This window comes from Scomber japonicus, chromosome 11 (genome assembly GCF_027409825.1).
Source record: "Scomber japonicus isolate fScoJap1 chromosome 11, fScoJap1.pri, whole genome shotgun sequence".
In the NCBI taxonomy this organism is placed as follows: domain Eukaryota; kingdom Metazoa; phylum Chordata; class Actinopteri; order Scombriformes; family Scombridae; genus Scomber; species Scomber japonicus.
The window spans coordinates 9,340,601-9,358,840 of NC_070588.1; the positions used below are offsets into that span (position 1 = coordinate 9,340,601).

Below are 18,240 nucleotides of genomic sequence, written 5' to 3' on the forward strand. Positions count from 1 at the left end.
TTTGGAAAATGCAATATGTCTCTGGAGATTAACTTTTCATCCAGTACTTATGCAAAATGACAGGTTGTTAGGCCCTGAATTAGCATCCACATTGTCCACTTACTGGTGACAGGGATACAGTGCACAGTTGTGGGATATGATATATTTTAGAAAGATTTTTGTGCATTACCTACATTTCCAAGGTTTTTCTCAATTATTTCTTTAAAAATGATCTGGTTTCTCATTTATAAAGCAATGCATAGGACCCACACTGAAAGTGCAGATGTACATAAAAAAAAAATCAGATTTATAAAGCCATATGTATGTACACCTGCAGGTAATGTTATATAAATAAATAAATGTGTGCTTGGATCAGCCTCATATACCACCCTCTATATGCCCACATTCAACCATAATTGGCCGTTGCAAAAGCCTTCAAGAATATTGATGTACTATTCCTTTTGCTGGACAAATCAGTCTCTCTCTCTTGAGATGCCCATCAGTGTCGAGAGTAAACATAGAAGTCCACCTCACTCATCACTGTTTTTTGGACTCGTTTAAGTTATGTGTGTAACCCACAACACCCATATACAACTTCAGTAAACTTTTGTGTGGATCGTAACGTCAGACATCTTTGGTTAAGTTCTTACTGGACACCCTGCAGGCGGCCTGTTCAAAGTTAACCACTTTTAAGTAGTTTTTACACCACACATTACAATAAAAACTGTATTAATTTATATTTATTCCAAAATCCAGCAGGCAGGTGTTTCTCTAGTTTACTCTGTCCATATATGAGTTCAGGTGGTGAAGATGGCACCATGTGTTAGCAGCCACCATGGCGTTCACTGCAGCGATTTTACATACAAAAGCTATCAGAAAAATATTTACAATCATACTTAGTGATATATGTAATATGAGAGCACTCTGTTCTGCAGTTCTTTAAGTTATTCAATGTCATCTCCACTACAACCAATGATGATGATTTCATCAGTTAGCTAATGTAGTTGAGGTGAAAAGGAATCGGTATACCCCTGCTGAATATCAGAGAAAAAGCAAGCCAGACTTTCCTTTCATCCTGCCACCTGCCACATCCTGACATATCTTTCATTTCCACAACTGACCCTCTCCTCTGTGCTCTGGGTGAGACAACACTGACGTAATGTTGAGTGAACTTTGGTTTGAGATTTCAGTTGGGTTGTATCTTTTTAAAATAAAAATGTGCTTATGGAATAGTTATGGCTCACTGGCACAAGCACCAATTATACTGCTGGTCTGAATGTTTATGATAAACTGATTAAATTAAAATGTGATATGAGATGAAATAACATGTTTGAGAGCGATTATCACCATCTCTGTTGCTAATTTCCACTGTCTCAAAGCGTTTGTATGCACAGGGTAGAGTTAGAGTGCAGGGTTGCAGCGGACTTGGCGGGCACTCCCACAGCATTTGGTAGCAGAGAAAGAGGCTGAGTTTAAAACAACTTTGAAGCCTGATTTCATGTATTTGGTGATTTTTTTAATGATTCAACTTTGGCAGGGTGGTTAACAACACACTTTTCTGTGGAATGTCAAACTCAGAAGACATACTTATTCTTAGTAGTATTTTTGTTTGTTTGTTTTGTTATCAGCCTTTCAATTTTTACAGTAGTATAATGACTTCCTTTGTTCATTCACAGAAAATCCCTGTAAGTGCCAAGGAAGTTGGTACACCAGGGGTTACACCATTGAAGGAAGCTGTCTGCCAGATCCATTTGAATTTAATAAATATCATTTTATTGTGTCTTCTAAAACCAATAATAATGTGTGGCGCAGTAAATCCATATGTATCACCTACACTCCCAATAAAAACATCCCAGAAGGGCTAAGGTACGTGATGTTTTTGAAATGTATCTACTCTGATATCTGAGAGAATTGAAATTGACATTCACATTTGTCTTATCAATACATTATATGGGATTATAAGTATCATTTATGGATTTTAGTGGTTCTTTTTACATGTGAAGATGTTTTTTCATAAATAACCAAATCAAGCAGAGTAACTAAATGATCAATCGGACATGGAGTAACTCGATATCCTTTTGGTTGTATTAATGTGAATACAATGATCTTTTTTTCGTGTGCCGTAGCTTAAGGTGTATTCAAGGCTGTAATCCAGTAAACTTTATCAGAGATGCAAAAATTCAAATGAAGTGTAAAGGCAGATGTCCGGAAGTTGTGTGGAATATTATGGACATACGAAATGAGGGATATTGGCCAGTAAGTGATTACTCAACATAACATGACTTTCTTCATTGATTCTAAATAGTTTGGACTACAAGATTCAATACTGTAAATTGAATAATGTATCACTGACTGAATGTTAATTCATTTGCAGGCAGAGACAAGGAGCTGTTACTCAGAAGCAGAGCAAAGGCCACTTACAGGGAAAAGGAATGGTGGGACTGTATACACCGTAAACCGTTCCATTCTTGCATGGGCTAAAGCGGCTAGTCAGAATGTCGTTGTGGTGATAACTTCTGGTGTGTATACATATGTCAGTAAAACAAAATCAAAGCTAGACAGTGTTATTTTTGAGATTCTGGCAAATTATTTATGTGCAAATGTTGCAAACTTACAGCAGTAATGAGGGGACCAGAGTACGACCAGAGTAGTTTTGTTAGTACTTTATTCACTGAATGAAGCTGAATTCATGCAAGGAAATGAACTCGCCTGTGCAAAATTAACAGTACTATTTCAGTGCAATACATGACATTCAGCCGCACTAGCTATTTGCGATGTAAGGATATAGTGAAGTATTTGGCGACCTGAGCAGTCAATGAAGTAACACTCCCTGTGTATGTTTATTTGAACTTCTCTGTTTTTTGTTTTGGAAGTCGGTCCAGTCACATGCATGTTAGTGTAAGTGAGTCTGTCTGCATCATCCACATCAGTGTTCATGATGGTGGCCGTATCACAACTTTCTCAAATTACAGCTAAACAGTACACTGAAATACATGTATGAAAGCACTTGAGGCGAGAAATAGGCAATGCACTAACATAATCTTGATCCTCCTTTGATCAACAGTGCCTAGTTTGACAATTTAATCTGAGCTTCTCATTTACTCAACTTTATTGAGTAAATGACACACTTTTGTTTTAGTCTGAGATGTTAGTACTATAGTGTGACATCTAGTGGCTGAATGTTGTGTATTGCAACTGCAAAGGAATTATTTTATGGATGTTGGTCTTTTCATTGTTTGTCCACAGTAAACCATTAACATCAATACATAAAATAGTACCTTTATTTCTTTTAAATAATGATCCCTACATGTTACACATTGTCTTTTTCTTTTATACTAAAGCGGATGCTGTGCCTATTCATGCAACATTCACCATAAGGACATCACCTTCAGATCCTGTTACCCAGAAACCAGTTACAACTGTGACAAGAGCAGAACCTGAAGACAGCCACGAAGAAACTGATGACAGCCACGAAGAAACTGATCCCACTGTTGAACCTGCCAATACACCACCTGGCATTACTATTGTCACCACTGTCACTGCTGAACCTGCCAATACACCACCTGGCACTACTACTGTCACCACTGTCACTGCTGAACCTGCCAATACACCACCTGGCACTACTACTGTCACCACTGTCACTGCTGAATCTGCCAATACACCACCTGGCACTACTAGTGTAACCACTGTCACTGCTGAATCTGCCAATACACCACCTGGCACTAGTAGTGTCACCACTGTCACTGCTGCCCCTGGTGGTACAACTTCACAAGCGATCAACAACAATTCTGATGAGCTCTCATGTAGCATATCACCAAAGAGTGGTACAATACTTGAGGCTTTCAGTATAACTTGCAATACTAAAATTCCATGTCCAAAGTGTCAGTATTGTTTTAAGACTGGGGGTAAGTACATGAAGTTGGCAAAACCTTTGGAATAAGACGACTCATCTAAGTCTCTCATTTTTCATAGTATTCAGGTTATAACTTTTAATGTACTCTCCAATAAATCTTTTAATCTGCATGACTTTCTTGTTTGAACAGGTAAGCTGTTGCGTTGCAGTAGGAACAGTGAGGCGAAGTCTGTATTCCTTCCTCTTGGAGACAGCAGTTCCAACTTCAACCTGGTTATTACAGCAACTGCAAAACATAAAAGCTTTGTAGCAAGTGCCACTATTACTACACAGGTCTGTCAAAACTGTGATGATTAAGAAATGGAGGATACTTACAGAACACAACCTATAGAAATGTTGATTTACGATACTGTAAGACGATGGCTTTTTCCTCCTCAGGTGCTGGATTCTACTGCGGCCTCCAACACTGTAGACCATCTCCAGGCTTCAGTCACGAATGCTGTGGCTCAACTTAAGAAACAAGGCCTACTGTCAGGAGTAAATGTGGGACAGCTCTTCACTTCTGTTTCTAATAAACTGAATGGCCAAACTGATATATCCCAAAAAGATGACAGGCAAAAGGTAAATGCACTCCTGGATAATACTGTAGATATAGATAACTAGAATATATATCTGAGCACATTAAAAAGAAATGATTCAGTGGTATATGTCGATTTAAAGAAGTTCGCCATTCTTGGATCTATCCCTAACCTTAAAGAGTAACAACACCCAGACAAGTCTAGTGCTGTCTAGTAGTGACTGTGCTTTTTCCATATCATGTGCACCAGTTATGTAACATTTGCCCAAACAAGATGTAGTGTGGAGTAAACCAGCCCCAACATACACAGTGGGGTCCAAAAGGCTGAGACCACTTGGACCCCACTCTTCATATCTAACATAACATATTGAGGGAGAAAATATTGCAGTGTAATACAATGCAAAGCCACAACACCACAAAAGACAACATCCAGAATTATGTTTATCAAATTTATAGAAAATGTGCATCATAAGCTTTGCAAAGGTCTATCTTGTTATTGTACTGAATTGGATTAGTGCAAACGCAATAATCACATTACAGGCACTCATCTCAGAAATGATCCATTACTTTGACATTTTTGGGGGTCAGCTGATCTGCTTTTTTACCAGGAGTTGAAGAGTGTCTGTAATTTCAGTGGTCTTGAATTTATTGGGTTGCCACAGGCTGGAGGTGGAATAATTCCAAATGTTTCCTCTTTACATCTTAAGCTGAATTGCTAGCTACTTGTAAGCCTATATCCAGGAATAACTTACTGGAGGTGGTGTGAACACTGCAGCTTTACTTTGACGATGGGACTGCTCAAGTTCTGTGTGCAGTTACTGGAACAGTGCCTTACACAATGCATTAAAATATGAAATAAAGAGAAACAGCATAAAGCATTACAATTCAAAATAATATAAGATTAAAAGAATAGAAACCTGAAAAGAAATGCAAAATGTTAAGAACAGGATATGTAAAGATGTAGGGGTGACATAGTTAATGAGGGGTACTTAAGCTTCTAGTTGTTGTACTAAACTAAATAACAATAAATAGATCCTGATTGTAAATACGTTTGTCTCTTGAAGCTTCGTGAGCAGATGCTGGACGTAATGGTTGGTGCGGTTAAAGAAGTTCCCAATGAAACTCCAGGAGAAGTTCTGGTCACAGCAAAAGGTCTTGCTTCTATCACCCAGAAAGGTGCAGAACTCAGTGTCTCTGCTCAGGTACTGTACAGTGAATCCCACACCAATTTAGAAACATAATTTTTAAGAGGTCGGAATAAATCTGTGATATCACTGTGAAATCATTATTTGCTGCTTTCACTTTGGTTCACTGCTTTATAAAAATGAATAGCCACTGGGAGAACAGGACTGCCTTTGCTCAGATTCATAATTTTTGAGTATTTGAAGCATTATGTTAGAAATAAGAGGATGTTATAATGTTCTTGATAACATGCTGTAGCACTCCCTAACAGTATTTGATTGTGTGAGTGATGTTAATTCTCGACTCCAGGAAGAGGCTTCATTATTGATTGAAAATCTCAGCTCGTCTCTTCTCCACATGGGTGTGAAAGAAAGTGAAGAAAACAAGAAAGAAATGCACAATGCAGGCAGCACTGTTGTAGAAGGAGTGAGCAATATCATGGACTATTCTTCCAATGTGAGTTGTTTAACTCTAATGTGCATGCTGATCGATATGTTTTCTCTATAATGATTTATATCTAATGTGTTTATTTCTGAGCGCCTTGCTGTTTTTGAATTTCTTCAACTCAGCACACAATGAATGCTTACATGTTACTAACCACTTGGGCTAAAATGTTGAATATGAATGAATAATGAGTTTAGTGACCAGGAACAAGACCAGTTATTCATCATGGCCATCTTCCCTGGAATTTTCATCTCCTCTGAATGGCGGAAAGAAAAAAGAAAAAGCAACCGATACCTTTTCATAAATGTCTTCTGTTATCATTTGCAGAAAAAGATCTCTGATGCCCTTCTAGTTGCTCTGACAAATGTACAGACTGTACTGTTAAGATTTAAAAAGCCAAATGAGCCACCAACTACTATCCAGCAAGGTCATCTTAGTATGTTTGTTAAAAGGTAAGAATCCCCCAAACTACAAGTTGTGATATAGATATACAGTACTTACTTTTTTGACTTGATGAAGAAAGGTTGTCCTTTAAATCTTTAGTCTCTTTACATCTTTTCTTCCAGAGCAACACCGGCAACATTGCACATTGAGCCCATAAATATTCCCAACTGTTCCTGCTCCGAATTTTCCCTCCCAATCCTACCTTCAAACACATTTCCTTCTAAGGATCCAGTGGATATACGAGTAAGTTAGTGAGAGTGTGTGCTTTGTTTTAAGTTCAGGTTCCAGTGTTGTAAAGAAGATGATGTGCATGTTAGAGCTCAACTGTCAGATTTGTTAATGTGGTTTAAATTTACTTTCCTCTTTAAAAACTTTCACAGATGCTGAGTTCGGATAAAAATCCATTTTCCTGGAATGAGAGAGGGAACATCAGCGGCTTAGTAGGTCATTTATCCCTCACGACAAAAGATGGCTCTACTATACTTGTGGAGAACTTGAAAAAGGATATAGAGGTCAGTGCGGTAACAATATCTGAGAGTTGTGCAATCCTGGATTCTAAGGTTAAAATGTTTTGAAAGGCATCAGTTCAACCAGGGAGGGCTAATTTATAAGCTTAAAATAACAGACATCTATTTCAATATGAAGAATTGAGGCACCTTGGAGGACTTGTTAAAGTAAAAATAAATAAGACACTTCTGATTAAAGACTTTCTCTCCTCAAAACATGTGTTCCTTATTGTTCTTATTGTTTGACCTTCACTGCAGAATGATATAATATGCAAAGTTTGACATTTTGTGGAAAAAAGGCATTCAAATATTCAAAGCAGATTATTTAACAATGTATTTTTTGCATTTGGTTGCATTTATGCTGAAGTAACAAATGCAGCATTGAAGTTGGTAGATTTTCAACCTGACTTCTCTAATTGAAGTGAAGCCACATTGTTAATTACGCACAAGAAAGTCACACTGAGAGCATCTGTGATGCATATTGAAGTGGTTATAATTAGGTGTGCTGGCACCGAAGCCGCAAAGCACAACTCTTGTAATCCTGAATATTTATATAAAGAAGAATAAAGAATAAGAAAACAGAATAATATATTATTCCGTTTTCTTATCTTTATTCTTCCAGTTTGGCATGCTACTCCTTCTTGTTGTACCTGCACCAATAGAACACGTGGACACTTTTGCCTTTTCTATTGAGCTGTGTAACTAAGCTTAATGCTACAGTCATCAAACTTGGTACATTTTGTCTCTGTCTCAATCAGATCCTACTCTGCATCTGATTGGCTCTGTGGTTGTGATTTCATTTTTTATTATAGTTTTCTTTTAATTTGTCCTTGTTACCATGACAACAATTATGTACCGTACAATGTGCTCTTTTAAGGCTAAAAAAACTCTTGTGCCTGGCTGCAATGACAAACAGAATAACAAGAGTAAAAGAATAACAAGAATAAAAATAAGAGCTGAATTATAATATTGGTTCACAAGGACAAGGAAACTGGGTCTCTCTACTCCATTACAATAAACTCAGTGCTCTCCCCTCCCAACTAGTCCCCCAAATTATTGTTGGTCTATGCACTTTGGAGCAAAACATACAAGTGTTTTCAGACGCTCCCATTGTAAGTTATCAACAAGACAACGTCATTTGTCTGTGCCTTCCAAAACCAGACCAAATCATTGTTATAAAATATATAAATATGTTTTATCATGTTATTTGACAGTGGTCATAATCAAGGTTTAGGCATTAAAACGACCTTATTTAGGTTTCGAGAAAGATTGTGGTTTGGGTTGAATTAAGCACTCTGTTAAAATGAGGGAAACATGGTTTGTGTTAAAATAATAACTACTAGGTAATGGGGCAATCATGGTCGTGGTTGGAAAGAAAAACATTGTTTAATTGTGAAAATCTATATTAACGTCACCTCTTTTCTTTGTTTGCTCCCATTATAATTACTAAAGCCATTAGAGAGCTTTGACGTTTGAATTGTCGATTTTCGGCACTGCCTGAAAAGACCGATTCTGTAATTTTTCTTCTTGAGAGAACAGTTTCTTTAAATCCTTAGAACTGTTTTGCGGTTGTAAGCAAAATGTGAATGTGTATTTTGATCTGTTTTCTCACATATTGCTTGGCCCACAGATTTTGTTGCCAAGGCCTGTTGGAGAGCAGGTCAACACTTCTGTAATGGACTTGAGGAACTACAGCACAACAAACATTGATATTCCTTCGGATGACACTACATTGGTGTTAAAGGTCTAGTAACGTGTTTTATCTGCACTGTGTGTCACATAAAAAACATAGATGTATAATGAGTTCTTTCAAAAATGATTTCATAGCAATTACCTGGACACTATGACACTGTTTAGTCCAATATCTTGACTACTTGATTACTATAAGCAAATCATTGTAACATCAGTTGTAAAGGAATTATTCTGTCCCAAGTGTTTTGATCCAGAAAATGTTGATCACTGTAACTGTGATTACTATAAGATCAACTCTATAGATATAGATAGGAAACACATAAAATGAAATTATAATATATTCTACAGATTTGAAATTATGTCAGTCTATTTCCTCTGCACTCATACCTTTTTCTGCAACCATTTTTAAAGATGGTGCCGTCAGAGGATCCTTTACCCTTCAAACTCTTTCTTGGTCATATGAACTACCCCACTGAGACAAATTATGTAGCAATGACAGAGATGCCTCATCAGGGAACTACACAAGGTAATGAATCACTTTGCCCAGTGGTGGAGAAAGAATGTTTTTAACTCTAATCCTTTTTTAAATTAGATTTTTGATTCATTACCTGTGTGTGTGTGTGTGTGTGTGTGTGTGTGTGTGTGTGTGTGTGTGTGTGTGTGTGTGTGTGTGTGTGTGAAATACAGAGGAGAGATACACTTGGCTACTAGACCCTCAGAAGTTAAAGGGAAACATTGGAGTGCATTACCTTGTAGTGAGGCCCATAGTGGGCCCAGGAGTAAAATTCGTCAATGCCAATTTATCAATTACCTCCATTGTTACTGCATGTAAATTTTGGAATGAGTCACTTTTGGACTGGAGTGATAATGGGTGCAGGGTAAGTAGAAGTAATTTTATCTTTATGTCATGCATAATTTGTTGCCTAAACTTTGATGACAGAAAGTGTTCTTGTCCTCCAAGGTTGGCATTGGGTCTACACATTCAGTCACCCAATGCCTCTGCAACCACTTAACCTTCTTTGGAAGCTCTTTCTTTGTCACTCCTAACCTTGTCGACCCATCACGCACTGTTGAGCTGTTTGGGACCTTTACTGAAAATCCTGTGGTTGTGTGCTTCATGGGGGCGATCTTTGTAGCCTATCTTTTAGTGGTTGTGTGGGCACGACGAAAGGACATTCAAGATGTGGCCAAGGTATTGTATATCTCCAGCACTATTCATAAATCAAGTAATATTGCCTAACTTATTGTCAGTTCCCAGCAAACCATCTTAAAAGATCTTCTGTCCTTGCAATATCTGCCTCCATTGAAAGTTTATGTAATATTTGGTATGTGTTGGCTCTTGGGCAGGTGAAGGTAAGCGTGCTAGAGGACAACAACCCCATGGCTGAGTACCGCTACCTGTTGAGTGTTAGCACTGGTCATCGGAGAGGAGCCTCTACTTCCTCTCAGGTAAATCTGCCAGTTAACTAATATGGAGATGCACACTGAAAGATCTTTCACTGGAAGACAGACAGCTACTCATCAGTTTGCTCTCAGTTCTACTTCATAGATACAGATTTTTTATGGTGTAAAATTGAGTATTTATACTATATAGTTTAGAGAAAATTATAGATCCAAGATGAAACTGATAGAAGTGTGGGACTGAGAAAAAAAGAACAATAACATACAAATCCATCTGCTATTTCAGCACCATGGACAGCACCATGAATTTATTATTACACAGCACAGTTAGGCTACATATATGTCAGAGCTATGGTCAGAGCCATAGATTCTAATTTGCACAAACCTCAGTCAGATAAAGGATAACTGATCTGCTACTAGGGGATGACAGGCGGGGTGACGTTGTTAACATGGGGAAAGCATTTTAGTCAATTTACTAACAAGGGGGATAAAATCACTCCTGATACCCCCCCCCCCTTATATCGCATGCCGGATACGACTGTCGTCAAACCAATTTCATGGTGTCCAGACAGCTGTGTCAAAGAGAGCACATGTAACTGCTGAATAACAAAACACACATTATTTAAAGTCTAGTGCTTGCTGATGTGCAAAAAAGAGCTGTGTGCAGCATGCACTATCACTCTATTGTACTGGTAAGTACTTTTATGCACAGCTGAGTGGACTTTTAAGTGTAAGATGACACAAACAGTTGTTAGCATTGCAGCAAAATAGGCAGAGGCATCAGCTTTTATACTATTGGGGGTTTTAAACTGGGAAATAAAAATAAATATGAATTTGATCAGACGTTTGATCAAGATCTTATAAACCAATTACAAGTTAATGAGTGTATATTAATATTGATGTGAAAAAAAATCCCAGTGACATTATGCATGTTTTGCATCAGTGTATCTTAGTCCAACTGACAGCCATAATATCATCAGATATGAGACTCTTCCAATGTGTACAAATAACTAGCCAATCCAGGCCTGCTTTATATGTAGGGCTTTCCTGTTGATAATCCAGACAAGCACTGGAAAATGTAAAAGATAACTTAATCTTCATTTAAAGTTAATGCTCATTGACATGAGGGGACAGCTGTTTGTGTCACTGTCAAGCTCTCATTTTATGCACAGCTGGTTTGTTTTTTGTGAGTCTCTCAGTGTGGTGGTAACAGTCTGGCTAACTGAGACACAACAGATGATAAAGTGTGTGCATACGGATCAGTTTGTGGACTGAAGGGAACACTTATGCAGATCATATTTATTACAAACAGCAATAGTCAGCATGTTTCATTTCACTGGATAGGCAAAAAAAAAGATGCTCTCCTGACTATTAATAATGTGCAGTTGGTAATCACTAATAAGATCCATTTGTTTCTCAATATGAGCAACTCCTAATTACTACTTCATTTTGAAAAATCCCTGATACAGAAACAGTATGGCTGAGCTCTGCATCTGGCAAAACACACCTTTGTAACTTGTGATGTAAATGACACCATCTCTTTTCATGTAGCTATTTGATTTCTTCTAATACTGCCAAGGGAAAGCTGAAATGAAATATAAAGATGCAATAAAAAAAGATTATCCATCACTCTCCCCAAAAGCCAAACAAAACAAACAGAAGCCAAACAAAACTGAAATGATAGAACGCTCTCCCTGCTTCTTTAAGTGTTACTACTCTTGTTTACTCAGGTTTGTTCATTTTGATTTACCGCGTGAATCTTTTGAGGAATGTCTTAACAGCATCTAATTCAATGTTTGCTGAGTGTTTGTATTTCTGTCTTCGAGAATAACTTGACTCTAATGGATTAAATGTTGTATGATGCGGTTTCATCATCTTCCATTTACTATATTTACTTAGGTATACATGAGATAATGAGATACTCATTTGTATTTGGTCCATTGTAGCATTTTGTATTTAACTGCACTCAATAGCCAAAGGTGGGTGTCACAACATGTATTACTTGTTCATTAGTCAAATGATTACTGTCAGTATTGTCTAATAACCCCCCGTTTACACGGATTACATGTAGGTTACATTGCTTTTATTTAACGTTCTGACTTTTCAGTTTTAACTTGTGGAGTTCTTAACTGTTCTAGGTGACAATAACACTGCTTGGTGCAGAAGGAAACAGTGAGCCACACCACATGACAGATCCAAAGAAATGTGTATTTGAGAGAGGTGCAGTTGATATATTCCTACTAACTACACCGTTCTCCCTGGGAGACCTGCAGGGCATCAGGCTGTGGCACAACAACTCAGGGAAGCATCCTGCCTGGTAGGCAAATGCAACGGAGCAACTTTGAAATAAATCAATATATCTGATCTAACAGATGAGTACTGGTTCTTCTTTTCAATCCAGCCAGTTAGATCGTTAATTATAATTTAGATGTTATTTTAGTTCTCCTGCAGAGTAGAAAAGTAATTTGCTCTCTTTTTGGTCTGTTTAGTGAAATAGATCAAGATTGAAGTTCTATTCTGTCAACTAAGTTGCAATATACTTCAGACATAGTCATGTGTAAATAAAGCTCTTTTGTAATTTAAAAGTTAAAGAATCTTTACATGTTTTTCCAGGTATGTAGGCAATGTCATGGTGCAGGATGTACAGACTGAGCAGAAATGGCATTTTCTGTGCAACTCCTGGTTGGCCATAGATATTGGGGACTGCTCCCTTGATAAAGTTGTTCCTGTTTCGACAGATATGGAATTGAAAAGCTTCAGGTAAGGCAAAAGCGTTGAGGTTTTGGGAAACAAAATTATACACACAAACATGTGGTTAAAGTCTAAAGGCTGAATGTGTAAGCCAAGAAAAGGATTTTTCATTTGAATTTGAATACCAAAGACTCAGATCAAATGTGAATGAAAATTCAATGGTGGGCATTTCAATTTGAATAATGGCAAGTTTACTGCAGACTCAGTTTTTGAAAAGTCCTGAATCTATAAATATGCAAATATTCACTTCTAAAGTTTAACTGCTCGGCAGAAGATCTCTCCTGCTCGACTGAAATGTCATTTCTCAGTGTTTGTGCTTTTGTAGATTTCAAATTTTCAATATAGTAAGTGTGATAGTTTCCATATCACACTTATGTAAGTTGCATACTGCACCACTGTTTGCCTCCAAGCAATAGTTTTGATGTCACTTATTATGCTCATAGGTACACATCTAGAAGGAGAGCACAGAGAAACCTTTAACAGATGAAAGGAAACTTCTAGTAGCAAATTCTACACATTGAAGGCCAAACATCTATGTGAAGTAACAAGAAAAACAGATTTTTGTGTGAAGGGGGACATTTATTTGAGTTGAATTAAACTGAATTGAAATAAAATGTGAAAAAAATCTGTCACTAATCTAATCCTGGTTTAGCCTCTATAAATATTAAGCATACACACTGAAGTTGTAATTTACTGAGGATTTATGGCTCTTTCTTTTTGCAAAAAATAAAATAAAAGGTTAAAGCTTGGAGAAGAGGGTTTATAATTCTTTTTATATTACCATGTACATGTTGCTTTTATTTTCCAGTAATTTATTCTTCTTGAAGACAACAAGGGATTTCAGTGACAGACACCTCTGGTACTCTGTAATAAGTCGACCAGCTAGCAGCACCTTTACTTGTGTCCAGAGAGTGTCCTGCTGTTTCTCCCTGCTGCTCTGTACAATGTTGACCAGCATCATGTTCTATGGCATCCCGACAGACCCTTCAGAGCAGACCATGGACCTGGGTACAGCACATTTTCATTACAGTACAATTTACTCCATGAAAAAAGACCTGTGAGATTACGTGTGTATATATATGGAAATGTTATGATGCTGCTCGTGATGCACCTGATGAAAGTCGGATAGACCGAAGCGTTGCAACTTAATACTTACTTAAACCAAACGGTAGAGAGCGAGACAGTGTGCGAATGAGCTTTCGTCATTTTTTGATTTTGACACCTGCTACTACTCAGGTGTGCAGAGATTCCTTTCTTTAAATTTTGTTCTCTCTTCCTCTCTCTCTGTTCTCAGGTCACTTTGAGTTTACCTGGCAACAGTTCATGATTGGAGTACAGAGTTCTCTCATGATGTTTCCAGTAAATATTCTCATTGTTAGCATATTCAGATACACTCGTCCTCGGGAAACATCTTGTTGCAAGCGCAAACGAGAAGAACCAGATGAACTTGAGCAGGAGAATACCTCACAGTCTCATCCCTCACAGATTGCCACCAGCAACATGAACACCAGTGTCACTATAGATAGTGTCATCAAGGTTGGTGATTCATGTTTTTCATCTGCTACTGTAGGTAGCTATTTTCTGCTAAATAAGCAGCATCCAAGTGATAAAATAAACATTGTGTGGACTATGACTCTTTTTACATATGCATGATAGTGATGGACATATAGGTTGTATTTCATTTACTGCATATTAGATGTGGATTCAAATATTTAAAAACAAACAGTGCCAGTCAAAAGTTTGGACACACTTTCCCATGCTTTTGATTGACACTGTTTATTTAAAAATCTTCCCTCTCAGGATATCACAGAAATAGCCAATTCACTCTCCAAGACTGTGAAAAGCAACATACCATGCAACAACTCTGAATTTGGACCTGGACAACAAGCTGATATCAATGCTGTCCTTTCTGTGGTGGAGGACTTCATCAGGCAGAACAAGATCAGTGAGAACACCCAGTCCAAAACACAAAACCTCCACAGCTTTGTACAGCCTCAGCTCCCAGGTATGGTCTTCTGTGGATAATGGATACAGTGACATTTTATGCAATTCTGTCCTCATTAGGTCCAGCACTGTTATAATAAGAGGTGAGATGAGTGTGATGAAGAGCTGAAGCTGTCTCCCTGTCTCTCATATTTCCTTCATATGCCCTTTTAAAAAGCCAACACCTGATACTAAGGGTTTCCGTCCATTTTCTGAGATACTTGTTCCATTTGGTTCACTGTAATTTATCTATAGAGGGTTCTTTGCTATTCAAAAATATTTTGCATAGCACACCTGATCATGTTTTTTATATTGTTAAAATTTAAGAACATGTAATTTGTTATTGTCATCAACAGCCACAGTAGCACTGTCAAAGCCTCATAGGAGCTGTAGTTGTTGGATGTTGAAATGATTAGAAGCTGCACAGATTTTTGCTTCCCAGTACAGTTTATGTATCAATTTAGCTTAAAATGTGGATGTTTCAGCTTTTCACAAAGACAGAAAGAAAATAAAAATAAAACTGAACATAAGCTGGTGAAACAGGGAAATGGCTTCAGCTCCCAAAGCATCATATTTTGGGGTAAATTCACAAAGAATGGATTTTAGCTGCTGATGGCACCATGAATTGCGAACCACTTGCAACTTTGCTCTTGTTTTGCATATGGTTGCAGTTATCCATGTGGCAAAGTATAAATATTGTGTTTGCGCCAAGAACACAGTAGGCAGAAGAATTTCAAAGATAAAGAGAACATTACATTTTCAGACTGCAAACTACAAGTCCTGACAAACGAGGTGCAGACGCATTCCTCAAAACTTCAGGCAAGGAATTTAAAATGTCACAGAGATTTAAATACATGCAAATAGAAAAAGAACATGGGAAGGCTATTTGCTTGGCAGCGAGGTTAGGGATGCATTTAACCCTTAGCGGGTGCGTTGTGAATTACACAGCTTCTTTTGTCTTATTTGTGCAGGTTCACACACATAATTGGTTGTGCATAATCCTCTCATTCATTTGCCCCTCAGTCTGTTACAACGACTTGTACATGCAGCATATTTACATTTTTAGGACATTCTGTATATTTGCAGAAATCAGTGATACTGAGCATGCTAAGACAACAGTGGATGGAATACAGAAGATGAGCAACAAAACCCAGTATCTGTACCAGCAGCTGTGTCACATTGACAAGGAGCTGAGTCTGCTGGGACCCTCCAGATACCCTACCTCAAACAGCTACAATCAGGCTCTGCAGCAAGTCCAGGGCATGAAGAGCGTCCTGGAAGATCAGCACTTTACATCAAGCTGCATGACCATAGATGAACCAACCCAGAAACAGTACAAATTCATACATTTTAAGGGTTATGCATGTGTTAGCTTATTATCTATGCATTGTGTATCTTCTAACTTTACAGAGTATGCTAGAGGTCATTAATCATCATGTTTTTGTTCTTTTTTCTTTTTTTATCTTTCTCTTTACCTTTTCTTTCTTACTCTATTAGTTCTTGGTCATCACAGGATAATGTTTTTGGTTGTGATTACAAGGACACTCTGACTTCCAAGATGAGAAAGTTGCTGCTAGGCATTGCATTCACAAATTGAGAATAAAATAGTCTGCCCTGCCCACAATCGTGGTACCAAGGATCTTCAAATTCTTCTCTGCAAATTGGTGCTAAAATTAATGGAATCCAACTGCTGATTGAATTGTGGTTTTGGACAGCCGGAAGTAATGTTAAGAAAACAAACTGTAATCAGCTAAAACCTTTAAGCCTCGTTTTAACTTGAGTTAAGCACAAAAGCCATCAGCAGAAGGAAACAACTGGTCTTATTTTTTCAAAAAGTTTAAAGTGTTTTTGAAAGCACAAGTAAAAAATATAGTATTTTACTTCATAAGGTGTAAGCTGTATTTGAGCAAATGGTACTTTTTCATTCTTTTCACTTGCAGGTTGAGCATTGCAGACACCGACGGTGATGGTAATCAGAAGAAAAAGATGTGCTGTCATGGAGGGTTACCTTGGTGGTTTATTTTTGTCGGCTGGCTGCTAGTAATCGGAACCAGTTTTGTAGCAGCATATTTCATAATGCTTTATGGGCTGAAGTTTGGAAAGGAACGCTCTATAAACTGGTTGATATCGATGATTGTGTCCGTTTTTCAGAGTATCCTTGTTATTCAGCCATTGAAGGTGAGAAAAAGTACATGATGTTTCTCCTCTTCATGAAAAGCCTAATATCTCACCAGTACTATTCAACACAACTTGATCTCATAGTTTTCTCATATTTTGAACTTTTAGATAATAGTAATTCTATTTTCACACATGTAAATGACTCTTACCACAGGTACTATGTCTCGCAGTGTTCTTTGCTCTTGTAATCAAGAAAGTTGAAGAGGAGGATTTGGAAAATGTGCCAATAAAAGGAAATGACAGAAATTCAGGTAAAAATTTGAAGTTCTTTGTCTCAAATTTGAAGTTGTTCAGTTGTTCAGGTTTTCTCACAACTCTGCACCCACAGATGACTGTAAGGGCACACAAACTGTCAGACGGGACAGCAGCCTTTATGAACCACCTCCTCCTGCAGACATTGAGAAGATGAGGATGAACAAGATAAAGGAGCAGAAAGCCTTTGCCCTCCTCAGAGAGATTTTGAGTAAGTTGAAATACTGTTGGTTTTTTTTTTTTCAAATCTTTACTGGAGGTTCCAACATAAGATTGACATGCCAACCTATAACAATTCAAGGACATTTGTTGAAAAGTGAAGATTATATTTCAGAAACCAGGTTCACTGAAAGTCTATCGGTTGCTATGGAAACTCACCGGAAACAACACTATATATCAAGTTTTAACCTCAACCATAGCGCTTAATTGACAGCAACAGGAAATCCAGATTTTCTCAACTCGCTGGATTTGTGAATTTGATCCTCAGCCCTGTTCTTACATCTTACATTTGGACAACTGTCATTTTGTTTCATTGGTGTGTGTTGCAGCCTACATGGGGTTCTTGTGGATGTTGCTGCTGGTGGCGTACGGCCAGAGAGACCCAAATGCTTTTTTCTTGAACAAACACATTCGAAAAAGCTTCAGTGGAGACATCACAGACAGCATGAGTCTTGGAGAGGTGTTCACTTGGGCCAACACATCTCTGCTCAATAACCTCTTCGGAGTTTATCCAGGTAATATCACTCATCAGTAAGTGATCAAAAGATGTTGGGTTACACAAAAGGGAAAAGTCATTTATCCATCAAGCATTGTCAAGGTAAGTGCAACCCATTTTTTATCTTGTTCCAGTTTCAGCCTTCTCCATTGTAAATCCTCATACTACACAGACAGTTGTCTTTTTCATTTTCTATATATTCATTCACCATAGCAAGAAAATTGACATGCTTTAGTACTATATATAATAGTATATATAATACTATCTTTCAGATAGGGCAGGC

At 37.7% G+C, this 18,240-nt stretch overlaps 1 protein-coding gene across 1 annotated transcript in view; it reads left to right on the forward strand.

The window, feature by feature from the left end:
* Nucleotides 1-18,240, forward strand: part of LOC128368332 (polycystic kidney disease protein 1-like 2) — a 41,608-nt gene that overhangs the window by 13,104 nt on the left and 10,264 nt on the right. The window contains 23 exon segments of the mRNA XM_053329122.1: nt 3,321-3,803; nt 4,023-4,165; nt 4,271-4,453; nt 5,474-5,611; nt 5,901-6,047; nt 6,363-6,487; nt 6,602-6,722; nt 6,860-6,991; nt 8,616-8,729; nt 9,089-9,203; nt 9,365-9,592; nt 9,595-9,869; nt 10,025-10,126; nt 12,217-12,395; nt 12,692-12,838; nt 13,638-13,837; nt 14,124-14,365; nt 14,630-14,834; nt 15,899-16,097; nt 16,753-16,990; nt 17,145-17,241; nt 17,319-17,453; nt 17,791-17,976. Coding sequence (XP_053185097.1) covers nt 3,321-3,803; nt 4,023-4,165; nt 4,271-4,453; nt 5,474-5,611; nt 5,901-6,047; nt 6,363-6,487; nt 6,602-6,722; nt 6,860-6,991; nt 8,616-8,729; nt 9,089-9,203; nt 9,365-9,592; nt 9,595-9,869; nt 10,025-10,126; nt 12,217-12,395; nt 12,692-12,838; nt 13,638-13,837; nt 14,124-14,365; nt 14,630-14,834; nt 15,899-16,097; nt 16,753-16,990; nt 17,145-17,241; nt 17,319-17,453; nt 17,791-17,976 — 4,134 coding nt within the window.